Genomic DNA, 19,323 nt, shown 5'->3' on the forward strand with positions numbered 1-19,323 from the left:
ATTGTAAAAAAAAAAAAAAAATAGCCCTAGTGTTTTGTTAAATGAATGCTATTAACAAATGTAGTCATGGTTATCAAACAATGGTTCTCAAACTTCAACATGTGTCAGATACACCTGATGGGCTGGCCTACCCCTAGAGCTTATGATTCTGAAGGTCAGGGATGGGACTAAGAATTTACATTTTTAAATTCCCAGGTGGTGTGACTGTTTGAAAACTGCTGCCTTAACAGAATGCTCCTCCAAAAATAATTCTGCACTTATCCTTATGTTTATTGCAGCCTAAATATGGACCTTAGGAAATATTTAGGCTTAGACCATGTATAAACAGACATTTAGTTGCGTTTTATTCATTCATATATCTGCAAGTGTGTTTGCCTATGAAGTATCATCATATTTTAAACTGGTATTATATACTGTCATAATTGAATGTATAAGATAAGAAAGTAGGGACATAAAAGAGCTAAGAATATTTAGGACTGACATTAGCAAGGTGGTGATACAGGAATTTCTAATGTTCATTTCCTCTCAAGAAACTTCAATCTGAACAACTATCTGTGCATGAAAAAAACTTCACAAGAGCCAAGGATTCTGAGGGATTAAAATACCTGAATGAAGCAAAGAAATAAGTAAAGATACATTAAAGAGCATGGGAAAAATAGATCCACCTTCCCTGCATTCCCCTTCCCCAAGCCTGGGCAGCCCATCCTTATAGGAGGAAAGTGAAATGAGTGGCCCGTCTCACCACAGACCCCAGAGCTGGTCTGAATAATCAATAGGATTTAGCCAGATGAAGAAGGAAGATGAATGTTTCAGACAGTAGATTGTGCTTAACAATGATCATGATATCCAAAACATAATGTTGGCACATAAAGGGGAAAAGTTGTGCAACCATATCAGATAATGCTTTCTGAGGAAGAGATAGCTGAACTCTAATAAAAAAATGGAGGGAGGAAAACTCTGATAGAAAAAAATCAAAAAATGGAAATGTTTCCATAAATTGTGAGATAGTCCCTTTATAAAATGTAGGGGGATGATTCAGTATCAAGATGTCAGTTCTTCTCAGCTTAATCTATAGATTCAGTGCAATTTCCATTAAAATCTCAGCAAGTTATTTTGTGCATGTTAACTAAGTAATTCTAAAGTTTACATAAAGTAAAAGTGAAGTCGCTCAGACACGTTCAACCCTGCAACCCCATGAACTGTTGCCTACCAGGCTCCTCTGTCCATGGGATTTTCCAGGCAAGAGTACTGAAGTGGGTTGCATTTACATGGATCAGAATAAAATCCAGAATCGCCAAAACAAAACTGAAAAAAAAACGAACAAAGCTGATGGGCTGACACTACCCAACTTCAACACTTACTATAGACTGCAGTAGTAATATTTATATTTCTTCCTCTACCTCAAGTAGTTTCCTTATGTACACATGCTGGTCAGTTCTTGCTGAAGATTTGAGGGAGCCTTCCACAAATTCCCCAGACTTTATCTCTTTTCTATCTCTTTCTAGTATCTTTAGCTTCCTACTTTACATTATTCTGGTGCTTCCCTGGTAGCTCAGACAGCAAAGAACCTGCTTGTAACACAGGAGACCTGGGTCAGGAAGATCCCCTGGAGAAGGGCATGGCTACCCACTCTAGTATTCTTGCTTGGAGAATTCTATGGGCAGAGACCGTGGTGGGCTACAGTCCAGGGGGTTACAAAGAGTCAGACATGACTCAGCAACTAACACTTTACATTATTCTGACCGCTGATCTCTCATGGTCTTGGTTTCTCAAGATTCTCAGCTAGATGTCACCAAATCTACTCCATGCCTGCACTAACTGGCTGCAACTCCTCACAGCATTAAGCTGGGATAATCATACAGCACACCGCATTTGTTTTTCATCACTTAAGAGTCACTGCCCTCTATTGTCTGTTGTTCAACCTTATTGTATATAATTTTCTTCTGTTTCCTGTAGTTTCAAGTACGAAAACAAATCAAGTCCCTTTATTTTATCTTAGCTAGAAGGGAAGGTCACTAGGACACTTTTAAGAATGAAGAGAGTGGTATAAATGTTTATCTTATTATAGTAGAAAATGTTATGTTCCTCCATCCCAGAAGATAAGTGAACAGAAATTTAGAAAGAAGGAAGTGATCCACATAATTACATATGTTCATTGATATTGGAAAGTAAGGAGAATTGGTGACCACAGATGTCTAATAAATGTAACATTGGGAATAGATGCTAGATGATAGTGAATTAATAATTAAGTGGGAGTCAACAAATGGAGAAAGCAAGTAATGGTGACATTCTTTAGAAGTTTAGTTGAGCAGTGATGAAAAGGTACTGAATGCTATTTATAGGGGAATTCAGAATCAAAGGTGCTTTGTTTGCTGTCAAAATCTTTGTTGAGACAAGAGAGAAAGTTAAAACTGACTATGGGTAGGACAGAGGTTGGCAAACAATGTCCTGCAGACTGGCTACCAGCTTGTGTAAGTGAAGTTTTATTGGACCATAGCCAGTCTATTCATTTACATAATGTTTGTAGGGCCTTCTGTGTTACAACAGCAGAGTTAAATAGTGGCTCCAAAAAAATCTCCATAGATCTCCAACAGAGATCATATGGCTCCAAAGTAAAAAAAAAAAAAAATATATATATATATATATATATAAAAACTTTCACAGAAATTTGAGAACCCTTACACTAAGAATCTAATATGCAATAAATTCATATAGTATACTTTAGATCATCAAGAATTACAGATTCAGCAGCAGTCACTTCATAATATATCATACTGGAACAAATAACATATTTATAATGTTAATGGAAATGAAAACAGCAGTCTTGAATTTTTCATTTTGGGTAATGAAAGGCTAAAAGTAATTTTTCAAAATAAAATGATATCTTCTACCTTAACATTAGATTAAACAGTTAACATTATGTACAAGAGTTTGTGAAAAAAGTATCTTTTGATGGTGCCATGAAACTAAACTGCTGTTATTTTAAATGATTTTTCAATTAGTAACTTGGCTTAGACATTAAAATACATATCCTATAAAAATTTCAATAAATAAAGATAGTTGGGATCTACAGTGTTTGATTTTCAAATATGTGATATTCTGTCATACACAATGTTGATCCAATAACAATGAAATGACTCTGTTTTTAATAATTTTTAAACTTTTTCTAGGCAAAGAAGTCAAGCCCAAGTCTCCACGTATGTTATGTGCATGCCAAATATTAAAAAATCTTAAATGCATGCTTTACTCAGCCTCTGATTCTATTGTTGAGTGTTTTGCATAAAGTCAAAGGTTTAACTATTTTGTGTAGATAATGTGCTGCTTATCTTGTATTTTTGAGGATTTACTATGCTGAAATTTTCCTTCATCTTTCATTCACTGGATGAACAAATTAATACCTTTCATTAATTTCTCATTAAAATCCTTAGGGCACATTTCCAATGTTTTCTCAAAATAATTTTTATTGTGGTTGGTAATAAGGAATCTTTACTTGTGTGTGTATTAATCTGCTGCAATTATAAGAGGAAAATTAAATATATTGATGATTAGAAAATAATAAGTAATATATAAAAAATATGCATGGGCATAGGAAGTAAATATTTTTATACAATCATAATTATGAATGTTTACTCATTTTTAGAGCCACAAGTAAAAAAACAAGAGAAGCCAGGTATGTACATTTAATGTGTAGATTCATACTTGCACTCCATGTTTATAAAGATAGTGTGTGCCGTGCTGTGCTTTGTCACTCAGTCATGCCCGACTCTTTGCAACCCCATGGACTGTAGCCCACCAGGCTCCTCTGTCCCTGGAGATTCTCCAGGCAAGGACATTAGAATGTATAGCCATGCCCTCCTCCAGGGGATCTTCCCACCCCAGGGATTGAAGCCAGGTCTCCCTGAGTTCAATTCTTTACCACCTGAGCCACCAAAGAAGCCCAAGAATGCTGAAGTAGGTAGACTATCCCTCCTCCAGGGGAACTTCTGGACCCAGGAATCAAACTGGGGTCTCCTGCATTGCAGGCGGATTCTCTACCAGCTGAGCCTCCCGGAAAACCCCATAGCATTCTTTTTGCAAATATTCTGTCCGAGTGCAAATATTATACTAAAATTTTATTCTTGAACAACTTTTTAAAATAAAACAAACATATACTACCTTTTCCTAGAAAAAGTCCTATTTACAAAGATGAAATCACTGATGAATTTGTATCATTCAGAAGAAACAAACGACTAAAGACTATTTTTCACTCATTGCTGTAGAGCACAACATCCTGTCAGAGAAACAGCTGCTCTTACTCTTCGAATTTTGGGGGGTTCCTGAGTCAGATGAACATTTCTGAGGGCAATAGCAGGCAGCAGGCACTGTTTAAAAGAAAACACAACAATGATTTTCAAAACAGTTAACTTTTGACTCATGTCTCCCAACCGTATTTGTATTATGTTGTTGTTCAGTCACTAAGTCATATCCGATTCTGTAATCCCACAGACCGCAGCACACTAGGCTTCCCTGTCCTTCACTATCTCCTGGAGTTTGCTCAAACTCATGTCCATTGAGTCAACGATGCCATCCAACCATCTCATCCTCTATCACCCCCTTCTCCTCCTACCCTCAATCTTGCCCAGCATCAGGGGCTTTTCCAATGAGTTGGCCCTTTGCATCAGGTGGCTAAAGTATTGACGTTTCAGCTTCAGCATCAGTCCTTCCAATGACTATTTCACAGTTTACTTCCTTTAGGAATGACTCGTTTGATTTCCTTGCTGTCCAAGGGACTCTCAAGAGTCTTCTCCAGCACCACAATTCAAAAGCATCAATTCTCCAGCACTCAGCCTTCCTTATGGTCCAACTCTTTCATCTGTATATGACTACTGGAGAAAACCTAGTTTTGACATACAGACCTTTGTTGGCAAAGTGATGTCTCTGCTTTTTAATATGCTGTCTAGATTTGTCATAGCTTTTCTTCCAAGGAGCAAGCATCTTTTAATTTCATGGCTGCAGTCACCATCTGCAGTGATTTTGGAGCCCAAGAAAATAAAGTCCGTCACTGTTTCCATTGTTTCCCCATCTATGTGTCATGAAATGATGGGACTGGATGCCATGATCTTAGATTTTTTAATATTGAGTTTTAAGCTGGCTTTTTCCACTCTCCTCTTTCACCTTCATCAAGAGGCTCTTTAGTTATTCTTTGCTTTCTGCCATCAGTGTGGTATTATCTGCATATCTGAGGTTATTGATATTTCTCCCAGCAATCTTGGTTCCAGCTTGTGATTCATCCAGCCTAGTATTGCTCATGATTTGTCTGCATAAAAGTTATATAAGCAGGGTGACAATATATAGCCTTAACATGCTCCTTTCCCAATTTTGAACCAGTCCATTTTTATGTTGCTGCTACTGCTGCTAAGTTGCTTCAGTCGTGTCTGACTCTGTGCGACCCCATAGACGGCAGCCCACCAGGCTCCCCCATCCCTGGGATTCTCCAGGCAAGAACACCAGAGTGGGTTGCCATTTCCTTCTCCAACGCATGAAAGTGAAAAGTGAAAGTGAAGTCGCTCAGTCGTGTCCGACTCTTCGTGACCCCATAGACTGCAGCCTACCAGGCTCCTCCGCCTGTGGGATTTTCCATGCAAGAGTTCTGGAGTGGGTTGCCATTGTCTTCTCCGCCATTGTTATGAGGTTGCTGTAATAAAATACCACAATCTAGGTGGCTAAAAACAACAGAAATGTATTCTCTTACAGTTCTGGATATTAGATGTTTGAAATCAAGATGTCAGCAGGGTATGAGGCAATGGCTACCCACTCCAGTATTCTTGCTTGAGAAACCCCATGGACAGAGAAGCCTGATGGACTATAGTCCATTGGGTCACAGAGAGTCGGACACGATTGAGCAGTTGACACTTTCACTTTTTGTTTGTTTGTGAGGCACTGGGGATTAGGACTGCAGAACATCTTTTAGGATAACACAATTCAACTTACAAAGGTCTACCCTGTGACCCCTCCAAAGTTCATGTCCTTCACGTGTAGCAAAATACATTCACCCCATTTCAACATTCCTAAGAGTCCTAATAATTTTAGCATCAGTTCAGTTCAGTTCAGTCACTCAGTCGTGCCCGACTCTTTGCGACCCCATGAATCACAGCACGCCAGGCCTCCCTGTTCATCACCAACTCCCGAAGTTCACTCAAACTCACGTCCATTGAGTCAGTGATGCCATCCAGCCATCTCATCCTCTGTCGTCCCCTTCTCCTCCTGCCCCCAATCCCTCCCAGCATCAGAGTATTTTCCAATGAGTCAACTCTTCCCATGAGGTGGCCAAAATACTGGAGTTTCAGCTTTAGCATCATTTCTTCCAAAGAACACCCAGGGCTGATCTCCTTCAGAATGGACTGGTTGGATCTCCTTGCAGTCCAAGGGACTCTCAAGAGTCTTCTCCAACACCACAGTTCAAAAGCATCAATTCTTTGGTGCTCAGCTTTCTTCACAGTCCAACTCTCACATCCATACGTCCAAAATTTTATCAATTCAAAGTCTCATATCTCTTTATCTAAATCAGTATGGGTAAAAGTCAGGGTATGATTCTTCTTTCATAAAATTCCTTTCCACTTGTGAAACCAGAAAAATATCATGTTTAAAAAAAAATGTGAAACTGGTTAGAATGTATATTCCCATTCCAAAGGGGAAAAATTGGAAGGAAGAAAAGGGGTCACAGGTCCCAAGTAAATCCAAAACATAGCGGGGAAGATTCCATTAGGAATCAAAGCCTAAAAATGTCCCTCTTTGATTCAGTGCTGTGTTGTCTGGACCTGAGGTGAGGGGATGGTGGCCCTGGCCTCTTGGCCCACTGGGATGACAGTCCTGCCCTCTCTGCCCAAGGAAGTCCCATCATCCCAGCCGTTGAATCATGGCTTGGCCATTAGAGTTGATATTCCTTCATTTCATCCTGTTTCTGTCCACTTCTGTCCAGGCCAGAATTATTTTTGTTTGCATAAAATTTTCAAAAACATGACTCATTTTGTGTTCAGTTCCTGAAGATCCAAGTCATTGGACAAGAGGGTCCCCCATAGATCTCCCTACGTCACCACATCTCTATTTCTGCCTTCTGCTGAGGTGGAGGGTTGGATCCATGATCCTGTCCAGCCACACCCTTGGTCCTGTCTCTAGGGTGCACTGTCTAGTCAGGGTGAGCATTTTCTCAATCACCAAGTACTGGTTCCTCTTACATGACAGTTTTCTCCTCAGTTTATCGTCTCTTTCTCATTGTATTATAAGCAATGAAGAGAATCCATGCTGTACTTTCCACACTGTCCTCAGAGTTTTCTAAACTAAAGATGGATATCCTTCACTTACAAACTCCACCTTCTACCCAACAGACGGGAGTTAAACATATTTTGTGTGTGTGTAGCACATAGTTTAAGCAAACTCCAGGAGATTGTGAAAGACAGGGAAACCTGGCATGCAGCAGTCCATGAGTCTGCAGAGTCAGACACGACTGAGAGACTGAACAACAACAGCATATAATTCAAGTCATAACATTCTCTAAATTTCTGAATCACAACTAGGTATATTTCAAAAAATATTCTTCCCAATCCTATCATCAAGTCATCTATCTTATGTTGACATTGGGGCTATTCTCTACAACAATAATCTTGAGAAAACAGAAAATTCAGGTTGAAATCCATTAGCAGTAGCAACAACTTAATGACAGACAAGTACGTAGCATGATTTTACCTACTGTGTGTTTAATAGTCCAGTACAGGCAGGCCAGTGGGAAACTAAGATAAGTTTTACTAAAATTCTGCTTTTTTCAAATTATGGTAAATAAAATAAAATAGCGTCCAAAAATGAATTTGTGCTCTAGTTTATGTTTTTCAGATTTTAAAATTTCTGTCTTTTGTTTTCCCTTCAGAGTCACAAGTTAAAAAAGAAGCAAAACCAGGTAACAATATTTTATTCTTAAATAGATACAGAGCTAATGTTGCTGTTATTTTAGAACTAAAATGTCACCAGTGGGGGTTTACACAGTGCCTTCCATCTCCTCATTGTTTTCCCTACTCCATTATTCCATATGTTTTTATAGCACTGGTGAGAATGGGGATATTCCATAGGCAAAATATCTGGAATGTGGCTTTAAATGAATGTCAGCAGAGACTCCAGGTTTCAAGAGACGTTTCTTAGAGTTCTTCAAAGTCTGGTGTTAGTCATATTTAATTTGTGAGTTTATTTCTGATAACACACCAGAGTCACAAAATCATAGACTACTGGGACTTGAAAGAGAACAAGAATTTATCAAGCATCTGCTATGAGCTAAGAAATAGTGTAAGATTCAGTTTTCATCATTTCACTGTGAGAGGCATGTAACATGACAGTTATTACCCATATTTAGTATCTGTGGAAACAGTTCAATAGACAAGATTTCCAAGTTAGTCAATGTTGAAGCTAGATTTGTGCCCATGTTTGGTCTACGCAAAACCCTGGGTAATCTCACTAAGAGACTGTCCCAGACTAACAATGATTTTATTAAGAGGCAACATTGACCTAAATCAGAGCAATCTTTCCAAGTTTACATTGCTATTTAGTGTGTGTAAGTCCTAGCTCTGGTACCAACTAGCTACTCACCTGAGGCAAGTCAAAAAAAAAAAACAACCCTCAGGCTCTATGGATGTTATTTCTTCGTTATAAAAATTATGTAGCAGGATTCTTAAATAACAACAAACTCAAAAATCCAAGTCTAGATGTATATATACAATACTATATTATTCCTTTAATTCTCACCAGAACTTACTTGACAACTCATCATAAACTTGAGCCTAGTTTCTCTTATAAAAAATATATCTTTTTAATGTACCAAGGTTTAAAAATGCCAAACTACTGTCTTATAATTTATTTTCCTGAGTATGTTTATTGGCTGCAGATGAGTGTTACCCAATATAAACATTTTGCATTTTGCCTCTTTTTTTTTTTTTTTAATCAGAAGACCAATACCATTTAAAACTTCTGTTTAGGTCCAGTACTATTTAGAACTTTCATTTATTATTATAAATACTACAATTTTGCAGGCAAAATTAATTGATTTTTTATATTATAAATGTTTATGTTCTAGCTTCATCTGAAAAAGCTCAAATACACAGTATGTATCTTTATTTTATCTATAAAGCTAATATAGAATTTTAACAAAAAATTAAGTATTTTAATAATATATATGCAATATATGCCTCAGTATTTGTGCTTTATTATGGCCTATGTTTTGGAAACTATAAGTGTTTAAATGTAAATTAAAAATCTTGGTATATTGTTTTCATGCAACTGAAACCTTAAAGTTTTTTTATCTAAACTAGGATGACATGAAAAATGAGGAATAGTTCTTTTCCATAGGCATGTTTGTTCAAATCTGTCAATTATTTTCTACTTAACAAATCATGGGACCATTTCACAGAGAAAATTCACCGTATGTTAATTTATAAAGCTTCTAAATATCCAAAGGACTTCCCTGGTAGCTCAGGTGATAACGAATCCTTCTGCAATGCAGGAGACCCCAGTTGGATTCCTGAATCGGGAAGTTCCCCTGGAGAAAGGATAGGCTACCCACTCCAGTATTCTTGGATTCCCCTTATGGCTCAGTGGGAAACGAATCCACCTGCATATGGGAGACCTGGGTTCAATCCCTAGGTCAGGAAGATCTTCTGGAGAAGGGAATGGCAACCCACTCCAGTATTGCTGCCTGGAAAATTCCATGGACAGGGGACGGGGGACTGGTGGGCTGCAGTCCATGGGGTTGCAAAGAGTACAACTGTTAGTCACAACTGAGTGACTAACACACATCCAAATATATTTTTTTTTATTATTTTCAGAACAAGACACAGTGAAACCAGAAAAGGCTATTTCTCATGGTAAACCAGGTATTTTGCAGGTGGTATTTGTAGTATCAAATTGTCTCTCAGTGTTCTAATTTTAGCAGGATGATGAGCTTAGAGTCAAATCTAAAGTTATTAGGAAAGATTCATGTGTTAAGTCACTCAGCTTCTAATGTTAGTCATCTTCACAGTGTTTTGGTTTGGTTTCTTTTTAGTGCTGAGAACTTGGTCTGCCAGATATAACTAGATAGCTCATGCTCTTTTCCTATCAGAAACTTGGCTTAGCACAAAGACCATTTTTGCCAGCAATCACTTGAGTGCTGAATGCCCATTCAGTTGAATGGTCTCCATATTTTGTTTTGCTTTGTTCTGTTTGGGGCAAGACATCCCTAGAAAACTTGTAATTCAGAATGGCCCATTGAAACGTGATCATCTTCAATTCCAAAAATCTCAAAAAAAGGAAATAAAAAGAAAGCAGTTTCCTCCTGCTTCTCATCCTTCTTCCCTCTTTCCTTCATTTTGCCTCCCTTCCTTTCTTCTTATTCCTAGTTTTACACTTTACAGAAAGTAGAGGTAAGCCAATAGGTTCTGCTCATAAAAAGAAATAGAAAAATTACCAAGACTAGTTTAATCATTAGTTTTTATTTAAGAATAGAAACTTTATTTAAATTTTAATTTAACCCAATTAAATATGAATTTAATTTTGAGGTTGACCAATTCCCAGTTGTTCTGTAGAACATGGTCTTTTATTCTAGGCTGAATTGTCTACCTGACATTGTGAATATGGTTAGGTCAGAATCTTTAAAAAGATAACAGCACCTTCTCCAAACATATCTTAGGAAACTTCTGCTTATATTTTTAAGATTTTACTTTAGAAAATCTGTTTGCAGTCGATTTGAGTCGATAGAAATAAGGAAAACAGAGCCTGATTGTGGGGTGGTAAGAAAAGCAGTCTGTACTGACATAAGCAAAACTTTAGAAACAACTTTTAGAACAGTCTAATATCATGAATAATAAACCCTGTGTCTTTATTGTCCCAAATGACACCCATTTTTGAGATGAAATCCTGAGAGCAGGAGAGAGTTTCATCTCTGAGTATCTAACAAAGGCATTCCCCTCTGGCCACATCTTTTATTTAAGTGATCATGTTCATACTCTAAATTCTGTTTGCAAGTGAAACTTTCCAATTAGAATATTTCACCGATTCATTCCCACTGCTGAATACTTGAAAAGCTTAATTTTATATAGAATCTTTATTCTAATCCCTTTACTTTGATCCAAATCTCTTTAACTATGTCTACAAAAATCTACAGCACACAAGACATCCCATAAATATACCACCTTTGCCCTTCCCCATCTTTGTGACATAAAAACTTGGGTTTTCAGGCTAGTCCTGGCTTCTCAGGGAGGTGTCTTGCTCATGAAAGATAAAAAATTGTTTCTTCCTATTCTTATTCAATAATGAAAAGGGATTATGTGTTTTATGTGTACTCCTGTATAGATAAATGCAGTGAAATACAGTGAAGGCAAAGGATGCAGTGTACTTTGATTAGGGGTTAGGGGACCATTTGAATTAGAATAAGTTTTGTGGCAAGAAACTTGCAAAGGACATCTGCAGCTAGACAGATTTTCTTTGTGCTCTCATCCAATTTGAATAAAAGATATCACTTGTTTAATTGAGAAAACAGCTAAGGTTGTCTCAGTATTGGTGTTATTTCAAAGAGAATACAAAATATCACGGTTGAAATGTGTCACTGTTTTGAACTGATGCATTTAAAATGTCCACTTGTGTTAACTTTTTTCCTGTCATAGATGAAAAAGTTGTCAAGCATGTAAAAGCTACCACAATAGAAAAAACAGGTAAATAAACTGCTTTAAATTTTTCTTCTATGTATCAGTTTTGTGTTATGTTGGTGTGCACACACACACATCTTCACTGGATTGTGAGCACTTTGTGTCATAAGTTCTAAGATTCTAGATTCTTGCAAATAACTGAAAGATATATTCAATAAAAATTAACAGTGAAAAACTAGAGTGACATACTTTATTTTTTTTTAAGTGTGATTGACCTAAGCTTACATATAATTTGCAAGGACAGCTATGCATGCATTGATTATCTGGTTCTATTAGGTGTTTAATCTCACTTTCAAACCACATTTTCTCCAATTTTAAAATCACAAAAATCTGGAACTGTGTGCTGTTCATGCATGAGATGGAATAATTTTCATTCATGGGAACTTCATAGAGACTATATGTAATTACATAATGTTTTAAAATCTGCCTTGAAAAATGATCAACAGAATATATAATATCAACTCATCATTTAATGTGAGAGGAAAAAAAAAGAAATGTACACACTCTTTCATTTCTGGAGTTCTGTCCTAAAAGGATGAACAAAAGTAAGTTTTCATCTCAGCCGACATCTTGAAAGACTGAATCGCCTCCATTTGATCCCAAAATGAAAATCCTACTACCTTGGCCATGAATAGAGTCCTATTTCTTACTAAAAATCTTTCCAAAGGAAAAGGACTATGAAGTACTTTCCTTCTTTTAACAGATGATCATGATAATCAGGGTTTAAGTATAGTTCTCACAGGAAAATATAATAGAATTCAGGAGAGAACTAATTATTTGTAGAAATTGTGAACTATTATTTCTTTAGAAAGAAATCTCATAAGGCTATTTTCACATTAGCTCATATGACCATTGTACTGTATCCCAACCATTGCCTAAGCTCATAATTTTGGTTAACATTCGTTTAATTTTCACCCTGATGTGTTAATTGGAGAAGGAAATGGCAACCCACTCCAGTACCCTTGCCTGGAAAATCCCGTGGACAGAAGAGCCTGGTATGCTACAGTCCATGGGGTCACCAAGAGTCCGACACGACTGAGCGACTTCACTCACTCACTCACTCAATGTGTTAATATGACCCCTTGAGTATCTCATTTCATTATATGGGTATTTGGAGATTATGAAGAAACTAGCCCAGTGTATTTGTGTCTCAAATATATAGATTGGTTCAAACTTTACACAAAAGTTTGTGCATCTTAATTTTCAATAAGCAGTGTGATTAACATCTTTGCTGACAGTGAAATAACAGTGTTCAGAGAGAATTAATTAATCTTAAGGAGAACTTAAAATGAAGAAGTAACAAATACAGATGCCAAAGAGTTATTTTTTCCATAGTTTGTATTCATCATATGTCACTTGTTTTCTTTCGTTCTCCACAGTCAAACCCAAACCAACAAGTAAGAGATGAAAATAAAATCTGAAAACTATTACTTGGCAATTTCAGCTTTTACAATATGCTTATTTTTCCCAATTATTATTTTTAGTTTTGCCTAATGCTAAAGTACTTCTGTAGGTGATAAATTACTGTTATTGCTATGGCTTTGATTTAACATATTTGTCTTTCACTACTAATTAATAATTCACTATAATTGTATGGAAAAAAAAACTATGGAAATTGTATCACTAAAAGAGTGAGACTATACAAGCTATAAATAACACTAAGAAGCTAGAATAAATAGGCAATATTTTAAACATACTTAATGAATAACAAAATAAAATTAAATAATATATACTTTTTGGTATTATGAAGCACATACTATTTTTAATTTGCTTTAGGCAGCATTGATTATGTTAGGTAATCTTTGGTATTATTCTTTTTCATAATTTTATGAAATATTAAATTTTGCCACTTGTTTATTAAAACCATGGAATTTTCTTATGAGCATAGATTTTAAAGATCATCCATTTCATTGCTCAGGAGTGATACAGATGTTACAGGTGTAGAGAGTTAAAAAAGTGACCAATGGTCTCAGAAAAGCGTGAGCATTTGCCCACTGTCACAGTAGTAAATGTATCCAAAGTTGTGTCAGAATTGTGACCTTGGCTCTTGAATGATATGTATTTGTGAAACAGAGGCTTAGATGAAGATATGAGTGAATATTTGTCAAATGTTCTCTGGATCAGTATGAAAATGAATTGACAAGATCCAAAGATAGATTTGGTGAGGACAGTTAAGAAGTCATATTAGTGATTCAGGAGATAAAGTGAAATATATGGACCCTAAATAGAATGTATTTACCTCCTAGAACTTATTGCATGCATTTTGAATGCCATATAAAATATATACAGTTTGTATTATCTTTAATTTTTGGAGTACTTTTGAAGTTCTATTATTATCACAGTTTTAGTAACTTGATTATTGGCTTGTTTTATTGTGCATGCTTATGTAACATTAACATTTATACAATTTTAAGATCATCGAAGTTCATTCTTGAATGCTATCAATCCTTACTTTACAAATATCCAATTAAATCTTATGAAACATAGATCCCACAGTTCCCCACCTACTTCACTGTTGGTGCAAGATGATGGGGAGAAAATAATATTGCTTGTGGAGAATCTCCAAATTCAGGCTGAGGGAGGGAAAGGACAGGTAAAGCAGAACAGCTCAGGGGTAATAAGCCTGGGGGTGATTAGTAAGAACCAGCACTTGGCAGTGATCTATTCTATTTCCACATAATCCTAACTCCATTCAAAATATCCTACTCTAAACAGCTTTATTTGAAATTCTACTTCTGATGAAAGAAAAATATCTCCTAAAATTTACTTTAATTCAAATATTTTTCAAAAGTCTGAGAAGAATATTAAGTACATGTTGTGATTCCAGTTGTCACGTCCTAGATTTAGTTGAGATTCATCTGTGAGAGTTCTAACTGAACCTAAAATGAGAGGGTAGTCCAGGAAAATGAAAATACAAAGTGTGATACTTTCTGGAATAAAGCAAGTCTAGGTTAAATTGGAGAAGGAAATGGCAACCCACTCCAGTGTTCTTGCCTGTAGAATTCCAGGGACGGAGGAGCCTGGTGGGCGTCCGTCTATGGGGTCGCACAGAGTCACACGACTGAAGTGACTTAGCAGCAGCAGCAGCAGCAGGTTAAATTTTCAATAAGAAACGAATGACCAGCACCAAATTGCTTCTGTCCTGCCAAGAAGGGACCTAGAAGAAGTCAAAGAGGTAAAAAGGAAGCTTATAAAATGCCAAGACAAATATCATCTGCTTTAAAATATCTCCAAAGAATGACTCAAGCTTCAGCAAAGAAAGAAAAATCCTTTTACAATTTTTCTCCATTTTGTCATATTCTATCCTCTTCTTATACCAAGAGGGCTAGCATCTTCAAAGTATCTTACAGGATGCCCTGAGAATGAACCTGATCTTGTTTATAACATGTTTCCATGGCAATATGCTTTCTGTGTTCCAAGTGACATGCAAATGACTTTGGGAGCATGCTTCCCATACAAACTGAGGATTACCTCCAAATATATAGATAAGAAATGCTTGCTACACAAACAATCTACAGATTGTGAGTTAACTCTTATTTCTCTCTCTAGAAAAAGCTGAACATCAAGGAAAAGAATCTCCGTCTATCAAAACAGGTGATTTTGCCTTTTTGGTTTGCATTCTATCCCAATTCACTGTTTTTATTACCTTTGAAAATTAAAGCAAAGCATATAAGCACTTTTTATTTTCTTTCCTGGTAATGTTTTGTCTTGTGATTTTGTAATAGAATCTAGTTTATCTGACATAAGAGCTATGGTAGTATTGATAAGCAGTTTGCTAAATATTATAACCAACATATATGGAATGCTAAGCATTCTATTATAATACAGCTGTGTTAATGTAATAGTATTTGCTTTCATGATTCACAAGATCCTTCCAAAATATTCAGTGTTTTACTGATGCCAGTATTGATATCATTTATAATACTGGTAATGTTGACTTGGGGCTCCCCAGATGGTGCAGTGGTAAAGAATCTGCCTGCCAATGCAAGAGATACAAGAGACATGGGTTCAATCCCTTGGTCAGAAAGATCCCCTGGAGTAGGAAATGGCAACCCACTCCAATATTCTTGCCTGGAGAATCCCATGGACAGAGGAGCCTGGTGGGCTACAGTCCATGGGGTCACAAAGAGTCAGACAGAACTGAACATGAGCATGAATGTTGAGTCACTATTGAGATACTTTAAAATATCATATCTAATTGTACATATTATATTTCACTGAAAATTAATCATGAATTTCAACTTGTTATAATTTCTTAAAATAGAAATCATCCAATTCTATAGTAGCTTAATACTTTTAAAACTGTAATTCAATTTTTAAAATATATAATACTTAGCATGGTTCAACAATAAAGCAACCAGAGATTCACTGCAAAAATAAGCTTCCCTCCTCCCCTTCTTTTCCTGTTAATGTCTGATAGGTAATCATTGTTATTTTTTAACGTGTCCATCTAGCAATATATGTAAAAGACATATACATATAAACATGTGCTTAGTCACTCAGTCATGCCCAACTCTCTGCGACCCCATGGACTGCATCCCACCAGGCTCCTCTGTCCATGGGGATTCTCTAGGGAAGAATACTGAAGTGGTTTGCCATGCCCTTCTCCAGGGGATCTTCCCAACCCAGAAGCCGAACCCAGGCCTCCCACATTGCAGGTGGATTCTTTACCAGCTGAGCCACCAGGGAAGCCCACATATACACACATACCTGCATACAAATTTGCTTCCCTGGTAGCTCAACTGTGTAAAGGATCTGCTTGCAATGCAGGAGACCCATGTTCGATTTCTGGGTCTGAAGGATCCCCTGGAGAATGGATAGTCTACAAATTTTATATATATATACATATATATATATATGTATATATACACCCACACATATATACACTTGCCTTTTTTACACAAGTCATGATATACTATAAATAGCTCTTTCCCTAGGTTTTTCTGTTTAATAGTGTGTTTGAAGATTTTTCTATATCAGTACACAAAGCATTTCTTTATTTAGTATTCTATTGTATTGTTATACACAGTTTACTTAACTAGTCTCTGATTGACCTATATTTAAGTTATCTGACAAGCTTTCTTTAATGATATAAAATTATAAATATAATTATCTGTCTAGTTTTGTAAATTTATGTTTATGGTAAAAATTCCTTAAATATTTTAGTGAAATGATATAGTTAATGTAAGTTTTATAGATTTCTCTAATTGTTCTCTAAAAATTGTATTAACTTATATTTCCTCTGTTAATGAATTAATTTAATTTTGGATGATTCAAATTCTTCACAATCATCAAGAAATATTTAGTTCTTTATTAATAAATAGATATTTACATGTAAGTCTGCATAATTAATGCTTTTAGTTAATTTCAGAGGACAAAGCATATTTGAGAAACAAATCATATATTTGGATGGCATAGTTTTGTGTTTTTCACCAACAATTCACTAATTTTTCTTGAGATTTTATAAAGTCAGCTTCTTCATTCAAAAGACTGGATTGGAAAGGTTTAAATAGTTAATATTAATTAATATTAATATGTTCTGAAAGGACAATAGCAGAATGTGTCTTTTATGCCATTCAGTAACAGTAAGGAGTTCAGATTATCTTAAGCATTAATTTTGCATCAGATGAAATATGAGGCTTTACAAGGATAAAGAGACCAAGAAAATCCTATACTTTGAAGTTTTATTGGAATATGGAATTCTTTAGAACATGATTTTAAAATTGCTCAAATTGTATTGCCTATTGCTCATTTTAAGATAAGTTTAGCGTTTTCTTATTTTAACTCAAACAGAATTATGAAATGTAAAAGTCTGATATTTTACCTATAGCCACAAAATGACCTTTTCTTTTTTTTTTTTTTTTTACTTTTTAGACAAACCAAAACCAACTCCAAGTAAGTGTACCATACTAAAATTGTAAGAATTTTCTATTTAAGTATTTAAATTTTATAATTTCTTTAAATTGTACATGCAGTAAAATTTATTGTGGTATGTTTATTAATGCAGTAGCTATTATGACATGCCTACATAAATGATTCCTATTGACAAAGAATAGTGTGTATTTTATTCATTAATATTTGAACATATATTTGAGTGTCAATTACACTATAGCAGTGAGGGAATGCCTAAAATGACTTCTGTTGTCATTATCTGTGTAATTAATTCAATTATCTTAACTAATACTGCCCACAAAAAAAAAAAAAAAAGTGGTTCCATCTCTCTTTTATGTACTTCAGTTGTTAGGATACATTGAATAAATACAGTATGGAGGTTCCTCTTATAGTCATTGCTGGGTTAAACCAAGCTTAGAACACACAATACACATCTTCAATTATTTAATCTTAACATATTAGCTTTTTATTTTCATATTTCTTCAAAAGCTAAAGATGAGTTGTTTTAGTGTTTCAGAATCACTGTTTTATTGTAACATTTAAAACAATAGTAAAAAGGAATAATTTTTTAAATGTATGAAAAAATGAAAATGTATGAAATTTTATAAAAATGAAATTGTATATTTAGTACCATTAAATTATGACCTTGACATTACCCTGTGGGTAAATATGCACATTTCAATCGAGTGAAACTAGAAGTTGTGTCTAAAGATTTTCAATGCCAAGGACTAACCTGGTTCCTTAAAAGTGTTATGATAGATTTCTTGTGAATACATCTATGATTTTCTTCTGAATGGATTCAATGCCAGTGTTAAACATTAAATGTTGCCTTTGGGTTGGCAAAAATATCTAGTATATTTAGTCTGTGTAAATGCTACTAATATGAACGTTATTACAAAAATTAAGGGCTGAAAGTCAAAACTAGATTACTGATAAGAAATATCACCATAATTATTTGCAAATGCAGTTTTGTTTATAAAACATTATTCATTATATATATTTGTTCTTATATAACATTTTTATATGTTGTCTCACTACTCTGACTGTAGTCATTATGAGTTGAAATTATTTTTGTGATATTTTAAAATCTCGTCTCTCAACCCCACTCATTGCACTAAGTCCTTGTTATACATGAAGTTGCTTTATAAAAAGTTAATGAATGAATGTGTGCAGGCACATGTTCAAATCATGTTAAAAGTTTATGTAATGGAGATTTATAATTTGTAATGAGAAAACTACCCAAATGTCTTCAAACTGATCCATTCTACCATGTATGAATAGACTATTTAATATTAATTTATATAGTGATTCTATTTCCAGAATAGATGCCAGTTATGTCTTCAGAAATGTTAGTTACCAACGTATCTCTTTGCCATTTTGAGTATGTGTCTATTGTCACTACTTTTGGAATTAATGTGAAATAACATAAAGATGAAGTTCAGTTGTCTGCTACTGGAAAAACAAAATTATTATTTCCTTTTATTTTTCTTCCTTCCTTCTATTATTTTTTTCTAAAGAGGAAACACAAGAAGTAACAGAATCAGGTAAATATTTGCTTTCACAGAGGAGGTAACATAGATCAATAGGAATAGTATTTAAATTTGAATCTCTATATAGCTGCATAACATTTGGGAAAATCCATTAACAGCTCAGATTCTCAGTTTACTCATCTATAGAATAGACATAATGACTTTCCAAAAGGTTTGTAATAAGTATGAAATGAAATAACGTA

General features: G+C 35.2%; 1 protein-coding gene across 50 annotated transcripts in view; it reads left to right on the forward strand.

Moving 5' to 3' along the window:
- Positions 1–19,323, forward strand: part of TRDN (triadin) — a 414,935-nt gene that overhangs the window by 361,976 nt on the left and 33,636 nt on the right. For 33 of the 50 annotated variants that reach the window (XM_086317033.1, XM_086317034.1, XM_086317035.1 and 30 more), the window contains 10 exons: positions 3,171–3,197; positions 3,641–3,670; positions 7,901–7,930; positions 9,095–9,121; positions 9,843–9,890; positions 11,658–11,705; positions 13,079–13,096; positions 15,249–15,293; positions 17,574–17,594; positions 19,109–19,135. In XM_086317033.1, the coding sequence (XP_086173159.1) occupies positions 3,171–3,197; positions 3,641–3,670; positions 7,901–7,930; positions 9,095–9,121; positions 9,843–9,890; positions 11,658–11,705; positions 13,079–13,096; positions 15,249–15,293; positions 17,574–17,594; positions 19,109–19,135 (321 nt within the window). The remainder of the gene's footprint in view (positions 1–3,170; positions 3,198–3,640; positions 3,671–7,900; positions 7,931–9,094; positions 9,122–9,842; positions 9,891–11,657; positions 11,706–13,078; positions 13,097–15,248; positions 15,294–17,573; positions 17,595–19,108; positions 19,136–19,323) is intronic. The other 17 variants (XM_086317037.1, XM_086317038.1, XM_086317039.1 and 14 more) reach the window with 3 other exon arrangements.

Source organism: Bos grunniens, chromosome 9 (assembly GCF_055505025.1).
Source record: "Bos grunniens cultivar Pamir isolate PY7600 chromosome 9, Bosgru_T2T1.0, whole genome shotgun sequence".
NCBI classification, from domain to species: domain Eukaryota; kingdom Metazoa; phylum Chordata; class Mammalia; order Artiodactyla; family Bovidae; genus Bos; species Bos grunniens.